The 19,396-nt window shown below is 43.6% G+C and overlaps 1 protein-coding gene and 1 long non-coding RNA gene across 2 annotated transcripts in view; one reads left to right on the top strand and one right to left on the bottom strand.

Annotated features, from left to right (window-relative positions):
* ZCCHC24 (zinc finger CCHC-type containing 24) overlaps positions 1-4,893 on the bottom strand; it is a 107,019-nt gene extending 102,126 nt beyond the window's left edge. The window contains exon 1 of the mRNA XM_035330690.1: positions 4,392-4,893. Coding sequence (XP_035186581.1) covers positions 4,392-4,631 — 240 coding nt within the window. The 5' untranslated portion in view covers positions 4,632-4,893. The remainder of the gene's footprint in view (positions 1-4,391) is intronic.
* LOC118169393 overlaps positions 1-19,396 on the top strand; it is a 52,196-nt gene that overhangs the window by 9,373 nt on the left and 23,427 nt on the right. The window contains exons 2-3 of the long non-coding RNA XR_004752062.1: positions 3,459-3,463; positions 18,930-19,006. This is a non-coding gene — a long non-coding RNA (uncharacterized LOC118169393). The remainder of the gene's footprint in view (positions 1-3,458; positions 3,464-18,929; positions 19,007-19,396) is intronic.

Genomic DNA, 19,396 nt, shown 5'->3' with positions numbered 1-19,396 from the left:
CTTAATTAAGAGGAGATAACTGTGGTTGTTGAGTCTGCAATGGAGAAGCAAGGAGTCCTGTCCGAGCAGGCATGGACTGCATTTCCATACACTGCATGGACCACAGATACGCTCTGTGCTAGGGTACCTAACGACTGGCCAGAGAACGAGGGTAGTCACAAGTGTCCCAGAGAATATGGCTGGTTCTGCTGATCCTCATTTCTGCTCAGTTTGCCCCAGGACCGCGCTGGCTGCGAGCAGCTTCACACAAGGTGTTTTGTCTCTTACAAAGTGTTTTGTCTCTGAAGCCTTCTGTTTGTGGCTGTTGAGATGGCAGTTCATTCAGTGGGCCAATGGCCTGATCTTGTATGGCAATCCCTGTATTACTCTGATACTAAGAGGATGGGAGAACTTTGTTTGTTATTCCTTATCATTACCCTTCAAATTAGTTCACCTAGGCTAAAGAACAGGTCTTCCTTTGTGATGTATTGAGCTACTTTGTTTGCCAAAAATTCTATGAAGAACAGACGGGAAACAAGGTTTGATAGAAAATGTATTTTCTGTAGAAATGCTATATTCCTACCACACGTCTTCCTGTTCTTGCAAGTGTTTCATCATTTATTTATTTTTTAACAATAATATACATGAATGTCATTGTCTTATTAACCTTTCATCTTTAGAAATCTATGCAAGCTGTACTGATCCCAGTGCTGCAGACCTGCTTCTGTTCCACTGGGGTTTCAGCAGCATTTGCCGTAGTATAGGCTCTAACTTCTTTTTCTTTAATTCCCCAAATTTTCCTTCCTGAGTAAGCGATCTGCATTTTAATGCAGCCAACTGAGCTAGCTCATGCTCTCTCATTCTCAATTAGTTCCTCTCTTGCCTGTAAAGAATCTATCTGCAAGTCCCTGAGTCAAAAACATGAAGTACTTCTCAAAAACATTGATTGTTTTCTAATCCTATGCATGCAGCTATTTGTGCTTAAATAAGACCTGCTTTGGATCTGGAAAGTGGCTGCTGTAGAGGTTTCTGGAAGGAATTCCCCTCTTGGAAAGACATGCAAAGCATTGTACATGGGTAAAGAATTCGCTAGGACATGGGCTCCTTCTCGTGTAAATATTGGCCTGTACTGGAATTAGCACTTTGTGTTCAAAGAAACAAGTTTGATTATAATATGGTAACTTTGAGTTACTTGTAGCTGTCTGTTCTTGACCAAAGTCAGCACTGATTTAGTAGGAAGCCTACTGTGAGAGTAGAGAAATGCCATATGACTATTGCCCCATTATTCAAGGTTTCTCAATTATACCACGCAATGACACAAAGCCACAGTTACCTGGCTGTGTCTCAAATGCCTTAAATCCCATGTAACCAGCCTCACAACAAAACCTCAAATACTTGGCTCTGGCGGATGGTGTTATAATGAGGGTGGAGTTCAGTTCAATAGCCAATTTAATACATCTTAATGTTCTAACATGCTTTCGTTTCATATCTAGGACAATAAATGCTGCAGTAAAGTTTTATTTAAAGCAGGTCTGTTTTGCAAAATGAGTCTTTCATATGGAACAAAACATTCATTGTCGCTTTACTGTTTAAACCTTTATTATTGCTTCTTTTTCTGGGTACAATGGGCTTTTATGCACCAAACAGCTGTGTTCATCATGTTTATTTAGAAGGCGTCCATTGTAGTGGAAAAAGTCTGGAGGACAAAAATCTTGGTGAAGTGCAAGACTACTCTGTGGGTGCTGGCTCTTTTTTTTTTTTTTTTTCCCTGTCCAGTTCTTTGGTCAGCATGCAAGTCACATACACAGGCACTGCCATGCAGACTTGCAAACCCAGTATAATAGCAACTTCTCACAAGTGCTGTCTCGTATTCCAAGCAATCTCCTCCAGAAATTTTTCAATTGCAAAGCAACCTACAGAGCGCATAACTATTTTACACCCTGTGATCCTACCATTTCTCAATCTGGTGCTATTTTGGCCTCTCATTAGGTCACTTTCCAAATATTGTATACAGCTACTTGTCAATCATTGTCACAGCCCAGCTCCAGGATAAGCCAACCCAGGACAAAACTGGGAGGAAAAAATGCCAACCAAAGCAAGCACTGTGCAGAAAACAGTCCACGGTTTAACTGTGGAAAGCTATGTCTTCCAAAGATAGCATAAGTCCACTTGATGCAAAAGTAGCATACAGCACTATTGCTCCCCAAAACAATTTTACACAGTCAAAATACTTAGTGTACGCTGAATGGCATCCGCCAATAAACAGATGTTAGAATTTCAAGAATTAAGAGCATGACATCGTAGGGAACTCTTGGGTGGCTCCTGCCAAAAAGCAGTCTAGCTTAATTTCTGGAAAGAACAGAACATTCAGCATATTGACAGAACTTTTTTTTTTTTCTTGTTGTTGTTTTGAGCAACAGTATCTCTAACGCCTTCTAAGCCCACAGTGAAAGCTGCAGAACAAGCAGACAGCATTAGCCTGGGAACTACAGCATTTCCTCGCTTCTTCAGAGAGCACCCAGTGGGCGAGCACGCTGCTGTGCCCGGAGAGGTGGCAGCATCCCCTTCCCTCTGCCCAGAACCCCTCCCTAAGTGCGAGGCCACATTAATGTGTAGTTCAGGTGAAGACTGGAAATAGAGAAAAGTGTCTCTACCAGCAGGGTAGTCAGTGCTATTGTTGCCACAGGCTGGAAAAGGAACGGGAAGAAACTAACGTGCCCAGTCTTTAAAGAATACTAATATCTGCATAGAATCAAATAACTCCCTATTTCCTGAACTGTGAGCTCTCCTGGCTCTTGGTAGCTGTCACTAGTACACCTCAGGAAAACAGGAAAAGTTGAAAAGGAGTCGTGTAGGGTGGCACCCGTATGCCTCAGAGGGTGGCGGGCAGCTTGGTGCTGCTCCAGGCCCAGGGGGCTGGCCAGTGCCCTGGGAGGTGGTCACAGCTGGGGGAAGGCCTGGCCTGCCGGGAAATGGTGTTCCAAAGGAACATTTTTTGGGGAAAAATGGAAAAATGTGAACCGAAGGAAAAGGGGGAGAGTATGACGAAAGGATAAGCTCCTACTCGCAAAGGGTGTAGTAGAAACTGAAAAAGAACTTGGAGAAACTTAAGGAGAACTTTCTCAGAGACTGTTTCAGAGGCCTCCTGCATGCATCCTTCATGTACTTCGTGTGGGTGGGTTTCTGTGTTTGTTTTTTCTTGTTAAAAAGGGAGGAGAATGAGGACCCGCTGTGAGCGGGTGCATCCTGACATTTGGAAACCGGGAGCTGAGTGGCGTCCCGCTCTGCAAAGGGGCCATGTAGGCCAGCCCCCGACTCTTATCGCTACCTGGAGAGCACAGAGCTCGTCAAAACCCCCAACTGGTAACCGGTGGGTAGGGAGCTGGAGGCTTATGTTACGCTCCCTCTTGGCCTTTTAGTAAAATCGGTGCATTGTGAAGTCTGCGTATATTTAAGCTGGGTATGTTACGCTTACTGAGGTTGGGTGCATCGGACTGACTGGGTTTTGATTTATATACTCTCAAAAATAGTGTCTGTGTTGAGACTGGATGTGCTTTGCAAAATTCTGAAGGAAGAAATGATTTCTAATTAAGGAAAAAAGTATGTGTGTACACAGCTCTGGCTCTCCAATAACAGCTATAACACCATGACTGCTGGGGAATTTGATTTGTTTTCAATTAACAACCCTTTTTCTGACAGAAAAGAAGTAAGTATTTTGGCCGGGAACGCTTTTTAAACCCATGCCGTAACTGAAACAGTGCGGGGAGGACTCAGAAATGTCACTGTGGAAGTGCCGCAGCAGGTCGGGCGCACAGCCCACCCAGCCCCTCGCCACTGGAGGCCCGAGGCAGGAGCCCCTTGGCCGGGAGGAGCACTGCTGCTCCTCTCCTGGGGGACCTCTTCTGGGGCACTCGCCCTGGCCAAGTGAGAGAGAGAGGTGCCACCGTGCAGCAGCGAGGTCCCTCCGATGCAGAAGTGCTTGACCTCAACAACTTCCTGCGACAGGGAGCTCGGCAGTGAATTGTCTTTGTGTACCCTATAGTTTTTTTAGTTTCCTTCCCTTTGGTTTCCTACGGTCTCCTTCGTGCCTGACAAAATGCGCGCAAAACTTTTCACACAACTTACTACCCCCTCCTCCCAGCCTCACCCCCAGTGCCTACAGCTACATTTACAGAAGTGATTTAAATATTGATTTTAGGCGAAGGGGAGAGGTTTTGAGCAGTCAGGATGCCTGTAGCGCTTTTTGTCCCCCCCCCCCCCCCCCCCCCCCCCGGCGGCGGGGGGGGCCGGCGTGTAACCATTTACCACAGTGTCAACACGGCCGGGCCGCGCTCCGTTAGCTGCGAGGGGCAGCCCCGGGGGCGGGCGGCGGCATCATGGCGGTTGGGGCTCGGCGGGGGCCGCGCACTCACCTCGCTGCGCTGGAGCTGGAAGAAGCTGTTGAGATAGCTGGAGCTGAGCGAGGAGCCCAGCTCCGGGGGGCTCTTGGTGTAGCCGAGGTCGGGGTGCTGCGAGGAGGAGGGCTCGGGGCGGAAGGCATCGAAGGCGCTGGCCTGGTGCGTGTCTTGCAGCGAGAGATAGACCCAGTTGAGGAGCTGGGCGGGCTGGTAGACGGACGCGGCGCTGGTGTCGATGGCTGACAACAAGCTCATCTTTCCCCCGAGCGCGCCCGGCGGCGGCCGGCTCCGAGGTGCCGCTCCCCCTCCGGGCGCTCCGGCCCCGCCGCCGTCGCCGTCCCCGCCCGGGCTGCCTCCTCCCGCCCGCCCGCCGAGAGGACGGGCCGGGGGCTCGCTGCGCCCCGCGCCGCCCTATGGCCCGCCGAGCCCGCCCAGCCCCAGCGCTCGGCGCCCCACCGGCATCGCTGCGGGCCGCGCAGCGAACTTTCCGCGCTCCGCCTGCCTCCTTCCCTTCCCTCCCTGCCGGCCCTCCCCGCCCGCCCCGCTATCTGTCTTTATTCCCACTCCCGGGGCACCGCCGGGGAGGAGCTGCCGGCGCTCCGGCGGCGGCGCCGCGCCCCCACAGGCCTCCCGCCCGCCGCGGGGGTGCGGGGACGGGGGGGGCGCCGGCCGGACCTCTCCTTGCCTCCGGGGCTTCCTCTTCCCTTTCCCCTTCCCGGTGAGGGCTGCCCTCGCCCTGGGCTCCGTGCGGGGCTCCCCCGCCGCCCTGCCTCTCCCCTTCCCTCCCCCGGTCCGTGGGGGAGCGCCCTCCCCGCAGCACCTCTGTCAGGGGCAGCGTTACAGCGGCCCGGCGGAGGCAGGGTTTCCCAAAAAAGGCCGGCGAGCCGTGCCCTGCTCCCTCGGAAAGCCGTCGAGGTAGCCCCGGGACGCGCGGGAGTTAAAGCGAGTAGGCCTTTTAAGGAGCCTGGTAGCACAAAAGGGGATGATGGATGGTCCTGCTCTTAGGAAGGAGCCCGAGTGGGTAAGCTGGTAATTACAGTCCGTAAACTCTTCCCCGCCGCCTTGCCTGCGATGACTGGAGTGTCGCAGGGCAGCTGTGTGGTGCGAGCACCACACCGGGAGGTTTTAAAACAAAAGGAGGTGACTGGAAGACTTGAGCAAGGCTCCTTGTGCTGTTTCCTGAGTTGCAGGAGACAAGCACAATCTCAAAAAAAAAGAAAAAGAAAAGGAAAAAAAAAAACTGACCTTTCAAACATCAAAGTTGGCATCCAGGTTGCCATAATGAGCCATATGTCTCTGTTCAGAGAGAAGAAAAATGGCTGTTCTCGAAAGGCAGGGTTGTAAGCCATAGAAAATGCAGGTCAGCATACGCACAGCAGACAGCGCTTTTTAGTTGTCAGCAGCAAACCTGAAAGATGGATGCATTTTACTTGTGAAAGCGGGTAGTTAACTGCACGGCTATCTGCTTGTAAGAACTAAGTGAAGGTGTGAGGACTGTAACTTTCCACAACTGCAAAGCGAGGTCGAGATTGGAAATCTGACAGCAAGTTGAACTCCTTTAATGGTGCTTATACAGAGATAGATGGATATTTACTGGGAAAGTTCTTGCAGTGTGGATGCAATTTGCTCATTTATAAGCTCTCGTGTTTTACAAGCACTTCGGAGCACGTCCAAATATGTGCATATCAGCATGAGAAGGAGCACACTATGCCGGTGCAAAGGGCCTCTTCAACTGTCCACAGCACAGATCGTAACAACAGAAGAACTAAATCACACCGCACCCCCAGCTCAAACAGTTGCATAATGTATTATTCAAACAAAAGGTTTGAATGAGGTTTAATCACTTAATAAATTATGGATGAGGATTTTTCAGGATTTGCTGGTAAATGGTAAAAGAAGAAATACAGATCACATTTGAGGAACTTGCCTTTCTGGCAGATGGTAACAGTGGAGTCAGGATATGGTAGAAAATTTAGGAGGGGGAACTCAGCTGAAGCTGCTTGGTTTGCAGTTGTGGACTTTGTTTCTGTGAGCATGCTAATTCCTTCCTTAAAGACAATTTCAATTTTTATGGCTTCCTTCTTTTACTTGACAAATTAAAGTATATTTTTTTCATTTGATGGCTCCACTGTTCGTCCTTTTCAGAAGGATGCTGTGAAGCTCACAGGAGTTCTGAACAAGGAGGAGAGGCAATGTAACAGGGTTTATAGGTAGTATATGTGAAAATATAAAGTGGCTGAAGTGATACAGTGTTTGGGAAGAAGTGGTTTTGGTATGTCTAGATACTCCCCTGCAAACTCAATGTAGTCCTCCTTGGAGCTGGTTGGTTGGATCGCTTCTGACACACAAAAGAGAAAAGACTGCAATGGGGTGAGGGAAGGCAGAGCTGGAGTACGTGTGCTATAGCTGCTGCATTCAGAGGTGCACCAGCCTCTGTTGGCATTTAGGATATTGTGCATTCCGCCAGATGCATTTGGACGTCTCAAGTTTTTTTAATTTCCTCTCTGTGGTAGTCCTGGTGGCTTCTAGTACCCATGCAGAGGAATGAGTGAATTGAATGGTTTCTTTATTCAGCGTGTCAAGAACGACTGCAAATGCCTCCACTCTGAATAGCTCAACCAAAGAGCACTTGCACTGAGGGGTTTGGTTGTCATCCTGGTCTGCTGCTCCAGTTTCTTCTGGAAAATAGTTTCTAGGCAGTCTCCCTCTTCTTCTGAATTTACTATCACTTTTAGCTTAGCAAAATGCTGCTACCACAGTTGCAGATGTCTTGTTCTCCTTGGGATGGTAACTTTTTTTTCCTTCCAAGTCCACTCTTTCTTCACCTCTAGAAGTCATAGGTTAGTGAGGAGGGGATGGGTGCAAATGGTCAGTGTAGCAGATGTGTCACAGTTGGGAGAAGCAAAAGTTGTCAAGATCAATGTTGTCAGTTGTTTTCTGAAAGGTGTGTTGTGGAAAAACTATCCAGTGTCTACAAGGTATCTTCAGCACGTGTGCACAGCTCCTATTGATCACATAGGGCTGGAGTATAAACAACATCAACTGTATAGATTATGCATCAGCTGTACAGTGCTGAAACAGTTACTTATTTATCCTCCTGGTCTTACTCATGAGTATCCCTAATGAAGCCAGAAAACAACTGGAACTGTAACATGAAGCTTTAAATGGCTGCATGGCTTACATGGCTGGATAATAGTCCTGAAAGAGGTCAAAGTCAAACACACAGAGAGGATCCATCATTTTCACCTCCGTCCTATTCCCTAAGCAGCAGGTGACCATGTAATTTATTAATGACCTTGTAACCACTCACCTTAGCGAGCTGGACCTCTTGCAGCTGCTCTCTTCCCAAGGAATCTTCGCGAGAGCAAGGAACATAATTTCTGGCCAGGACTCTTTTCATTAATCTAAAGTAGTCAAGTTCCTTCTTTCGGTGCTCGTACCTTTAGATGATGTCAGCCTTTAAACTGTCCTTCAGAAGTGTGTTAATGTTAATTGTTTTTTGTTTGTCTGTTTGTTTTTTTCCAAATGGTATTCCATATTTTAAAAATAAATGTACTCTAATAGAAGATGTTCTGGATTCTCATTGTTTTTAAAGAGTTCCTGGTCGGAATTGCTGTCATCTTAGTTTATCTCTGGATTAGATGGGGCTCCAAAAGGGAAATGGAAGGAATACCTAAAACTGGCAATAAGACTAGAGAGCTTGAATCCATAGCTGGATTCTCTGTTTTGTGTAAGCTGGATACGTGTAGTGCAAGGGGCCTTTCAGCTCTGGCATGGAAGGAATATTCCAATTGAATGTTTTTCATATTCTACAGCAGAGATTCTAATCTTATTATGAAATAATTCAGCTATGCTATGCAAATAGCACATATACGCTCTTCAGGTTACGGGAAGGCATTTCAGTTTTACAGCTGTAGAACTGTGTAAATGCATCCGCATGTGGTGTGATGAGCTATGGAAGTTACAGACGCTTGTGCTTGCCACATAGGTACGACAGTTCTGCTGCCAGAAACAGATGAGTGTAAATCAAAATTTGTGAAAATGAGTCTAGGAAATGCATGCACTTGTGTACGTTGCACCACGTAATTTTGCAGCTATCCCAAGGCCCAGCTGCAGCCTGGTGTTCAGGTACAAAAGTCAAAATTCCCGTTTTCTTCTGCTGGGCAGCTTCTAAGTACTCTTCCTCCTAGGGTACTTGCTTTGGCATAGAAGGTTCTGGAAATGAATGAATATGAACTTATAGCTTATTCACATGCAGACTTTTAGTAAATACATACCACATGCAATAATGATTTGTTGTGGGTAGCGTGCCAAGCACAGTTCCTATAAGACTGTCTCAAACCACAAAGTGGGTAATTGGTGTAACAGATCTTGGAGCGCCTGGGTTTTGCACCTGGCCAGTTCATGGTTTCAAGTCTCAGGGCCTCCCCGCTTGCTCTGTGTTACGATGTCAGTGCATTGCTGAATAATTGCATGAAAAAACTGTAGCAGATATAAGCAGCTGTATGAGAAATATTGGGTTTGGATTTTTATTTTTGTGTGTGTGTGTGTTATTTTGCCAAGCATGGGCTTCTGAAGTGCTCTATTTCACTTTAAAAGGCAGGAGGTTCTCACCTCTAGTGCTGACCTAGAAGTTCAGCATCCCTGGCCAGAACTGTGGTTGAGGCATCTTATCCCTTTTCCTTAGCCCATCCCAGCCCCTTGCTCTTGCTTGACCCAGGAGTCCCAGAGTGTGAGGAGCCCAATGAAGGGAGCAGAGCAGAGAAGGGCAGCGGAGGTTAGGGAGAGAGACCTGAGCGCAGAAGCAGCCCCTCTGCCCTACCTGAAGGAGCCACTGCTGGCTCTGGCATCATGTAATACTGCACTTGTCACAAGCTATCGTTGCCTCCTGCTTCAGCATTGTGCTGTCACCGGTTTCTTTTGAATGCCTTCTTTATGTACCTAGGATTATCTATGATTGCTTTTTCTGTTATTCCAGGTTTCCATTTGGATAACAGAACGAGGATTTAATTTGTTCACTGGAGTACATGCTGCTTACTCGCTGTGACTTCTGGGGCTGTGTCCAGTCTAGAGCGGGCATTGCTTTGTTTAGCACCTAACCCTGTTCCAGGAAAGTTTGTTTCCTGGTTACTTCCAGTTGACACAGTATTTATATCAGAATCGGAAACTCTCCAAGGAGGTTTCAGGCAGTTCCGTACGTAAAATAAATGAATTGCAGATGCCTGAAGACAAGAGATTTCTTTTCATGTCCCAATATTTGGTCCTTTGTCTCATGCAAGGTCTCAATTTTTGCCTCAGTCAGCACACCTCACGTGTTTGTGAAATTCTCTGTGATTGTCTAGGACTTGTCTTACCCATATCCCCTGGCTTTGAGGTGTCTGACACCAGCAGGGTCTGCTTACAGCTCTGGACAGGCAGAAGCTGCTACCTAGCATTGTCCCGTCAAGGGCCAAAAAGTCATCAGCTTCTAAAACAGATAAGTGGCATGCAGGTTTTGGATAGACTTAGTACATCAGCTCTGGTGTATGATTTTGTGAGGACAGTTATGTTACTGCAGGCATAAATATGGACTAAGCTGCTCTAATGTAAAAGCAAACAAACAAAAAACTTCTATGTACTCTTGTTAATTAGAGATGAGAATAATTGCTTTCCTGTTTTCTTTCTTACTATCATGGGTAGGGAAGATCAAGTTTTGTTGTTGGTTGTGTTTGTTTTGCCTAGTAAGGTGAAACATTTTATGCTCTGCGTGGATCTAGACACCTCAGCAGGTGCAATGTAAGGCTTTGCAAAGATGAGACTGGTGTTGGGCCACATGCACTGACCCAGCGCTCTCCTGTGCAGTTAGCATACCACCTTCTCCTCTTATAGAAGGCTGAACAAGCCTGCTAGTGTCTCTATCTTAAACGTAGCTGTTAATTTAAAGGTGCTAACATGCACCACCTGGTCCTGTGAGGCTGGGATTAGTCAAGCATATCATTAACACTAATAACTTGTTGAATGAAAAGCAAAAATGAAAGCTGAGGAAATCTGCTAGGGCGTAATTGCTCCAAAATTAACTTTCCACTGTTTCTGCCTTATGGAATGTCCAATTTGCCAGGAAATATGAAGAGTGAATGAACAGATGATGTATTTCTTGTCAGACTAATGAAACAAGTGTGAAGTTCATTTTTCTGCTTTTAATATTGATTGCACCTTGTTTTCTGCCCCTTGTCTCAGACCAGCCCATAGGCCAGGGCCGGCTGCACAGCAGCCGAAGCACCTTCTGCAGCTGATGTGTCCACCTCACTGCTTCTGCCACAGAATCCCTGTCACTGTAAGCCTCTGAGGAAAAAACACTCATTCTCATTTTTGCCTTCAGAGATGCTTCTTAAAAGCATGTAAAAAAATAATGAACTGCTTGGGTTAATAAGGACGTTGAAAAACCAGGGGATATCTGGTATAATCCTAATACTCACTTTATAGACCACAGAAAAAGGTCTTGCCTGTTCTTATGTTGGAGAAATATAAAGGATAGATAGAAAATCCCATTAGAAGTCTTTGTTGTTGTTTTGTGATGGCTTCACTCAACACTGCCTCTGAGGGAACACCTTTCAGGTAGGTGGCTTTAGCTCTGCAGCACAAATGACATGGTGATGATTGTTGCAGGTGGTGCGTGTTCCTGCCATTGCCAAATTCCAGCTTTGATAATGGCACAGTTATGTATTGCCATAACACCAAAAACATTTTTCCCATCCCTCTGCAATGATTTCAGTAAAACAATGTTACAGAGAAATGGTATTTAACAGATTTATTCAGGTACAGAGAAAGAAAAACAGTACTCAAATGAGTCAATTTTTTGGTTAAATTCATTTTGAATTAATGAAAATTCTCTTACAAAATACCTTTCTTGAAAAAATCTGTACAGAAAAATCTAAAACAAACCTGTTGAGTCCCTGGGTTCTGGAAACCCATCTAGGTTTTCTAGACAGGGAAAAATGTTTGAGGAAACACTGAGGAAAAAAAAAAAAAAAAAAAAAGAATTTGTTTAATGCCACTTCTAGCAAATACGAAATTACTGAGCCTTCTATTTGTATTTATAGTTTGCTTTTATGTACTCGCTGGGTTTTGAATGAAGGACAGGGTAGTGAGTAAAAGTTAAATGTTTTTGATCTGTTAAATGGTCTGTGTTCATCTTTCCCTTCTTGGGTTCAGAGAAAAGGAGAGTAAGTTAATATCATGTTTGAAAACAATGCTAGAAATGAGTGGTTATCTACTGTTTTGAGAACTAGGAAATTGCCAAGCACAGATTACTTTCAATGAAACAGATGCACATGTGTTTTCCCTAGTTGGAAAGTAGGGGTGCAGGGTATTGTCCCTTGCTAGTGAGGGTCAGAGAGGTCTGCAGAAAAACTTTGTGTTCTGGTTAATTGCTGGTGCAATGTCCTCCATGCTATTCATTTTGCTTCCAGTGTGAACATGTGCATTTTGACTATATTTATATCAAAACATAGCAAAGTGCAGATGACAAACATCCACACTGAGGCACAGCACAGGAAGGGGTCATGCTTTTCAGCCAAATTCTTTCTAGGTCACCAGTGACTTGAATGAAGATGTCAGTATCCCACATCTGTTTTCGTATCTTTCCAGATGTCTTGAGGTGAGATAAGAGGATTCATGCAGCTAAGAAAAAAACTTATCTGTATTGTGTTCTTTGTGTGTCGCTAAAAAAGTATCAGGCCTCCCCGGCAAACTTCATGCTATGAAGAAGTTTCACTTGGCTTGAACTTACCTATATTTAGTAAAGAATATAACAATATACTAGAAATAATATCCTTTGTTTAACTTTTTTTAAACCTTTTCCCTTGGTGATCTGAAAATATAACTGTGCTGCAAATGTTGCCAAAATTATGATTCCCTTAAAAATCTTTTGAGAAGAACTGACAGTGACAACTAATATCCCTAGTAAAATGTTGTGGTTTGGCTTTGATTTGTGGTTGACTGTGGCTGGAGTGGCAGCTGGAGGTGCAATTTGCAGAAGTACTTCCAGAATTGCCATTCATTTTCAGTTGCAGTCAGACAGTTTGAACTGGGTTCAGGCTTGGCTTGATTCTCTATTTGAACACACCTGGATCTTGTACTTTTTTTGCACTTCAAAGGTTCTCTTGTTCTCTCCACCATCATAGTTATGTGATGGTAATTCTTTCAGAAAGGATGGCTCTAGAAGGCCAATAAATAAATAATTCATGGTGTACCCACTGAAGATCTGCTTTCTGGATAGCCTGAAGGCTGTATGTTAGCAGGAGGCTTGGGTTACATTGGGACATTTTTAAACTGACGGTCACACTTTTAAAATGAACAATTGTTTTTTATCGTAATAGCAGCCAGCCTGGAGGACTAATAAATTCCATTGAGTTACCAGAGATATAGCTTAGTCTCCTTGGAATCCATAATGCATTTTTAATCGGACTGTTATGGCTCCGTGGTACCTGCATATTCCATTGAAAGCCTGAAAACCATCCTGTTATAATTCAATAGAAATCTAAAGAGTCATATATCCTCCTTGGGTTTCTTGAGCTTATTTTCTTGGCTTGTCATAACTCCCAGAAACTAGGGAAAAGGCCTCACTCTTTTCGACCTGCTTCTTTAATTATTTGCTTTCCCTCACTGAATTTTTCCCTATCAGTGAACTCTTTGTTCCCTCTCTTGCCCGGTAACAATTTGGGTGCTTGTTGTTTTGAAAATCTGTTTGGGAAAGTAACCCCGAGTGGTGGATACTAAGTAAGGCTGTATCTACTCTAGCAAGCACTCTGGCAATTTTTCAAGGAAGGTCAATGGACCTGGCATCCACACTGCTCATTTCAGGCTTTTTTTCCTCAGAACAAGATCTAGTTTTGCTATCTAGACTATATGCCCTCTAGCAGTCAGAGCACGTTTCAACACAGGCTTGTATTTAGGGCCCATTGTATGTGCTTTGACATGTGAATAAAAACAGGGCAAGGGAGAACAGTCACAAGATTTACGACAGGAGTGTTAAAATGCTAGAATGTTGATATAGTTGCTCTCTAGGTGCATCTACCTGAGAGCAGTGCATGAACTAGACTGTTCCTGCGGCTTGGTCTGGAGAGCAGACAGAGTATGCTTGTATTTCTTCTGTGATGGTCTTGGGACCAATGGCAAATTCCTGCCTTTCGCTCTCCCATCCATTCAGGATGGATTACAGCACTTTTCCCGTGAAGAAACACAGTACGGGTTTCTTCAGTTACACGACTCCTTGTTTAGTTGGTGGTGGTGGTGGTGTTGTTTTAATGCTTTCTCCCCTATGGAGGTTGAAAGGCTCTCAACCGAGCATTACTGCTACCAAAATTTCAAAATGCTAAGATGTCCCTCCAGTGTTTTTGCAGAGCTCAGAATATGAATGGTTGTCATATTGGCATTCCAGGAATCACAGAACGTTTCCACGCTGTAGTACCCTGAACAGTTTGTCTTCGCTCATACTTCTATGTTTCGTCCATTACATAGCTTATTTATCCCTTCTGCAAGGCTTCCGAAGGGATCCATGCTACCAGCAGTGACCCAGCTTAGTTCTGATTACCGCTTACTCTCCTGGAATGGAATCAGAACCATGCTTTATGTGACACAGAACACTGAACAGCCATCAAGTCAGATTTTGTCGGTGGGTTGGGCCAAGTTACGACTAGCAAGGGTAAAAGAAAATGACCCTATGTCATTCTCTTCTCTTCAGGTTCTAAAAGTACTGTTGTTATTTAATGATCCTCAGCTGAGTGGTACTCCAGAACTACTCACTATTTTATCAATATAAAATAAGGGTGAGTGTAGTAGCGAAGTGTGTAAAACCAGCTCTGCAGTTACTTAAACTCGCACCAACTGAACAACTTGACTGTGGGTAGCAGTGGCACCACGGCAGGCAGAGCCAGCCAAAGCTCTGACCTAGAATTTTGTACTCCGGCCACTAAACCACAGAGCAACAATTTGATGAGTGTTCTTTCACAATGGGGATGCTGGAAATACATTCGCTCTCTCGAAAAAATGTTCTACATTTGGGATGCAAAGTTCTACTCTGCCTCTTCCTCTGAAACAAGAACAACATACAGTAAAAAGTAAAAAAAATAAAATAAAATCCTAGACAGCTTGTCCGCTTCTGAATTTTTGTTTTGTGCTCTGTAGAGGGTTGACTAAAATCTGGACGCATGATGAATATTTCTCCTTCAGGTCATTGAACTGTTTACCTTTGAGCTAGCTTCTGCCTCTTTCTAATGAGCTGATTTGGCTGCTAAAAGCGCTGGCACTCCCCAGGACTGGGAGGACAATGTCTTCTGAACTGGTCCCTTACCCTGCTTTGCAACACAAGATTTAGGGGAATGGTTTTCACTGTTTATTGGGACTGGTATTAAGAATGGCTGTCTTTTGAGTGGCAGGCACTACTTGGGACCTGTAAAGGTCTCCCTTTGAGTTTTTCCTTTCTTTTCACGCTGTTCAGACAGTGCTGTAAAGTTGCACCTCTGTAAAGAGTGAGAAACAACTTTAAAGAGCCTGGCTGTCTTTTGGCACCTGATCTTTCAGGACAGGATGCATTTAAAACCTTAAGCCCCCCCTCCAGCTGTCTGTGGAAAGCTTGTGAAAAACAAAAATAATGCTTTTCCTATTTTTCCTAGGGCCAACTCTGTCTGTTACAGTCAAGTAACTAAACGGTGTAATCTAGCACTAATAACCTTTCAAGCTAAGCTGATCACCAAGGGAAGGAAAACCAAAATACTCAGCCATGGCTTGGGCTCTGGGCAGTGACTTGGGTTTGCTTGGCCACGTGTGTGCTTGTGGCTTTCAAGCATCTGCTGAGGCTCTGACGTTCCAAGGGTAAGACAGTGATTTATTACAAACTTTGCACTTTAAACGGTTTTTCATGTAAAGTTCTACTGTTACTGTCCAACTTCTCTTGCAGCTATGTAGGTACAGACTTTGTTAGAAAGGGGTATTGCTATTTCTGTGGGATATTATTTAAAACTAAAACTCTATCTCTATATATCTATATCTATCTATCTAAATATAAAAGTAAACCATCCTAGCTTGTGATGAGTGCTTTGTTTGCAAACCGTTTTGCTACATCTTACCTGGAATATCTCCAGCTCCCTTTTTTGCAGCAGCTGCTTGTGACACATTCCCAGAACTAATAAGCCACCCTTTCTTCCAACAAGAGAAAGGCTCTGGGTCTGCCATAATTGCTCCCAGCATCCTGACTCTACCTGGAGTGCTTCCATCCCCTGGAATGAGTCCAGTGTCTGCTCTGCAAACCACAGAGTGCAGAGCTTTGGTTGTTAAAAATACTAAAGACTTGCTTTCTCAAATGTACCTGTATAAGACTTCAAGCCTTGACAGTTCTTAGTAGTATATGACACAGTTTTATTTGTTTTTGACTTCACACTAGATGCCCATTAACACTTAAATTTAAAAATGTATCTTACGAGGTTGATAAATCTTTTCTTTAATAACCCAAAGCCTTATCTTTTTGCATAATAGCATTTTAAGTATTTACTATGTATTTCAATAGAAGCCATCATAGCACGTACTTTTCCTCTTGATTCCCCTTGTTCCTCTGCTTCCCTTTAGGTGTGAGTTGCTTTATGTCTGTGTTTACCCTGGCAGATTTGGTATAAGTATTTCCAGATTTGTATTTGCAAGTAATTTTTTCATGCATATAACAATGGCAACATTGAAATCCCAAGCAAATATAGCTGAAAAGCTTGTTATAACTTCATAGCAGAGCAAAACTGCCAGCTTTTGTCTAAAAGCAGGAGTTTGAGAAATGCAAACGTGTATGTTACAGCAGGAATTAGATCTGCTGCCCACACGACCAGCACACGTGAGCGCGACGAGGCAGGTGCTGCAGCCTCCCTCTGCCATCCCAGAGGGGTCGGTGCTGCGCAGGCTGCTCACTGCTGCACCTCCTCTCAGCTCGTCCTTGGCACTGGGCTTCCACATATGGGAAATGGCTTGAGGCACTCCGTTTCCAGATTTCTTTCTCAAAAAGATAATGGGTAACTGAGAACGTAGTATACTGTTTCTGCCAGTTGCAGGCTGGAAGTGAACCGACAACCCGGCTCTTAAGCTCAGAGGTGCTAGCCCTATCAAATGTATTTTTTCTTTTTAAATGGCACAGACCAAAAGCAGTTTAGTAAGCTATTACTTATATGCTCTGCCACTAAAACATTGAATTTGCTTAATTTTCATATTTTCTCTTTTCCATTTAGTTGCTGCCTGCCATGTTGTCATCAGCATCTTCATTGGCATAGCAAAGTCCTGGCCTGCTCAGCACACCTACTGGGCCTGGCATACACTTGAACACATGAGACATTTGTGCGGTGTGAAGCTGTGTGCCTGGACTGGCCTTGCAGGATGCATGGTATTTTTCTGTCAGCTGGATGTAAGTCATTGTTTCTGTGTAGGCTCTGCTGAGAAGCCTTGGGAGAGAACAGAACTGAAATGCACTTTTCGTCAACTCTCTGCATATTCATATACATCTGTGTACTCAGAAAAATACCCAGTGATTTATACTGCCAACAAAAACAGCTGTATATGATGAATAGCCAATCCTTGCTATATACTACTCCAATATGCTGCTCCCATATGATATACAGCATAAAAAATATTTGTAGAAGGGACTTGGCAAATCATTTTGAGAAATTAATACATGTGAAAAAAGCTATGACAAAATTTAACAACAAAAAAACATTTGAATCAATTACCATGTTTTACTTGAGAAATCCTTTGCTTCAGAATTCTTTCATTTCACAACTGTGCTGTTTTCCAATCTTTCATAAGCATATCAGTAGTATAATTCCTAAATAGAAATTTGTTTTTTCTGGTATTCATTTTTCATACTTGTGGAAGAGTAGATCTCATTTTTATATTTCTCCCATAAAAGGAGTATGTGCTTATATCTCTGTTTACATGTGTGTGCTCACAGCTAGTTATTTTCCTTCTTAATGTTTTTATGAGAACTCTTCACAATGCCTTTGAAAAGCACACAAACTCTATTGTTGCCTGTTCTGTTAACTCAACATATTCAAATAGATGAAGGAGGGAGCAGGTTTTCTTTAAAGAAACCATGCTGCCTTCAGCAGTTTGCACTTGCTGTATTAATGTTGGACTGTGCTGACCTTAATAAGTTTTTGCTAGTTTCCCACTAGATGTTCATGATTATTATAAAGGAATGATTTATTATAGACTGCAGTCAGTACAGTACGCTCTACATCTTTGAATTGACTGAGGGTATACGCTCCGACAGACTTGCTGCAAGTACACATAGTACTGCATCTGTCTGACCTTTTTATAACACAAATCAAGAGAGCATTAGAAAATAGACTCAGGGCTTAAAAAAAGGTGTTTTAACTGCCAGTAGGAAAACAGTATTGGAACCGTGCATCCCAGTCGTTTGCTTTGGCTAGTGGTTATTTAAGGCCCAGTGATTCTGTTGCTTGCTCAACATGAGCAGTGAGTTAATATCCTGGAAGTTTTTTGATGGTCTGTCAGCAGTTCTTACAGATATTCCTTCCCAGTCTTCACGCAACATAAAATATGCTGTAAGTGTAATGGGCTGTGGTGAGTTTTGTTGTTGTTTTTATTATTATTATTATTTTCAGTAATTTAGGATTAGGTCAGATTGTGTGAAAAATTATGTACAAATATGACTGAAAACTTGTTTTCTAATTTGACAGGAAAAGATTTTACCACAGACAAATTTATTTCATACTGTTTTCATTTGACTGTCTTGTCCAATGTCTGACATATCATATTGGATGTTGAGATTTAGCTCAAACTACCCTCCCCCCCCTTGTACCCTTGTATTTACTCTTAATCTGTAGGATCTCTAGGAAAATGTAAAGGAAATTGTTATTCATATGACTCTGTTCCTGACTTATTTTTATCTTTTTGCATGTTTTGCTCTACAGTTTTGAAGATAGTCACAGGCTAAAACCCCTTAGACATGTCCTCCAGCGCTATAAAAGCCGGAAATTTTAGCTACAGATTTCAAACATTGCTAAACTGCATGCACATGGAGATGAAGGGGGGTTAGTTTAGGTTAGTTTCTTGAGTGTATAGATCAATGGAGGTTATGTAGGAGGTAGAGTAGTAAGGCATATATATTCATCCTTCGGCCAAGTCACAACACAGCTTGTATAGACCGCAACATGGCAGATTTTTCTCCAGTCAGTAAACGACTAACCTTAGTCTCACTCTTATAGTACCACACTTCTCCAGTGTGAAAAGAAAGACATATAATTCTAACAGTGTTTGGTACACAGCACCTACACAGCCTTGTGACTGTACCAAATGAATGCACAGGCATTTGCGATTTGGAGTTCTTGACCACTCAGTTTTCCTGAAATTTCAATCTTTATGGTAGCAAATCGACTATGAAAACGTGTATTTTAATAGTTTGGCCAAAAATACTGCATCTATTTCTAGAAATCTCTTAAGCACACTGTTAAATATTTGTTAATGCAGTGTAATCCTCTTGTAATTACCTATAGCTCTGATGTGTCCTTTTCTCTAAATTAGCAGAGATTTCTTGCTTACATTTTACTTTGCTGGAGAAATACAAGTAATTTCTTTTTGCAAGCAAAATCAAAACCAGGGTGAGTATAGATCAGTAGTTATGATGTAGAGAATTGAACTGTGGAGTCAGTGCCATGTACTGATGCATGATTGTTACTGTTCTTATACTGCTGCATTAACAATAATAATAATAATGGGAAAAAATATATATGTATCTAATTGGTGCTCTGCAGGATGTTTAAAGCACTGTGTGTTAGTAAAGCTTGCTGTTTGGAAAGAATTTCCTATCAACACTAGACCTAATTTTGTTAGCTTTTCAGCAAAAGTCAAGATTTGGGAATGTTATCTCCTTTACATTTGGTAACAAGTCTGCAGGGTGTCTTTATCTGTCTCAGAAGGTAGTTATATCTAGATTTATTACTGCCTGTAAAGAAAATGTGAGAAATGTAAGATCTTGTAGGAGCACTCTC

Source organism: Oxyura jamaicensis, chromosome 6, assembly GCF_011077185.1.
Source record: "Oxyura jamaicensis isolate SHBP4307 breed ruddy duck chromosome 6, BPBGC_Ojam_1.0, whole genome shotgun sequence".
Classification (NCBI taxonomy): domain Eukaryota; kingdom Metazoa; phylum Chordata; class Aves; order Anseriformes; family Anatidae; genus Oxyura; species Oxyura jamaicensis.
This window is presented reverse-complemented; position numbering and strand designations above follow the sequence as displayed.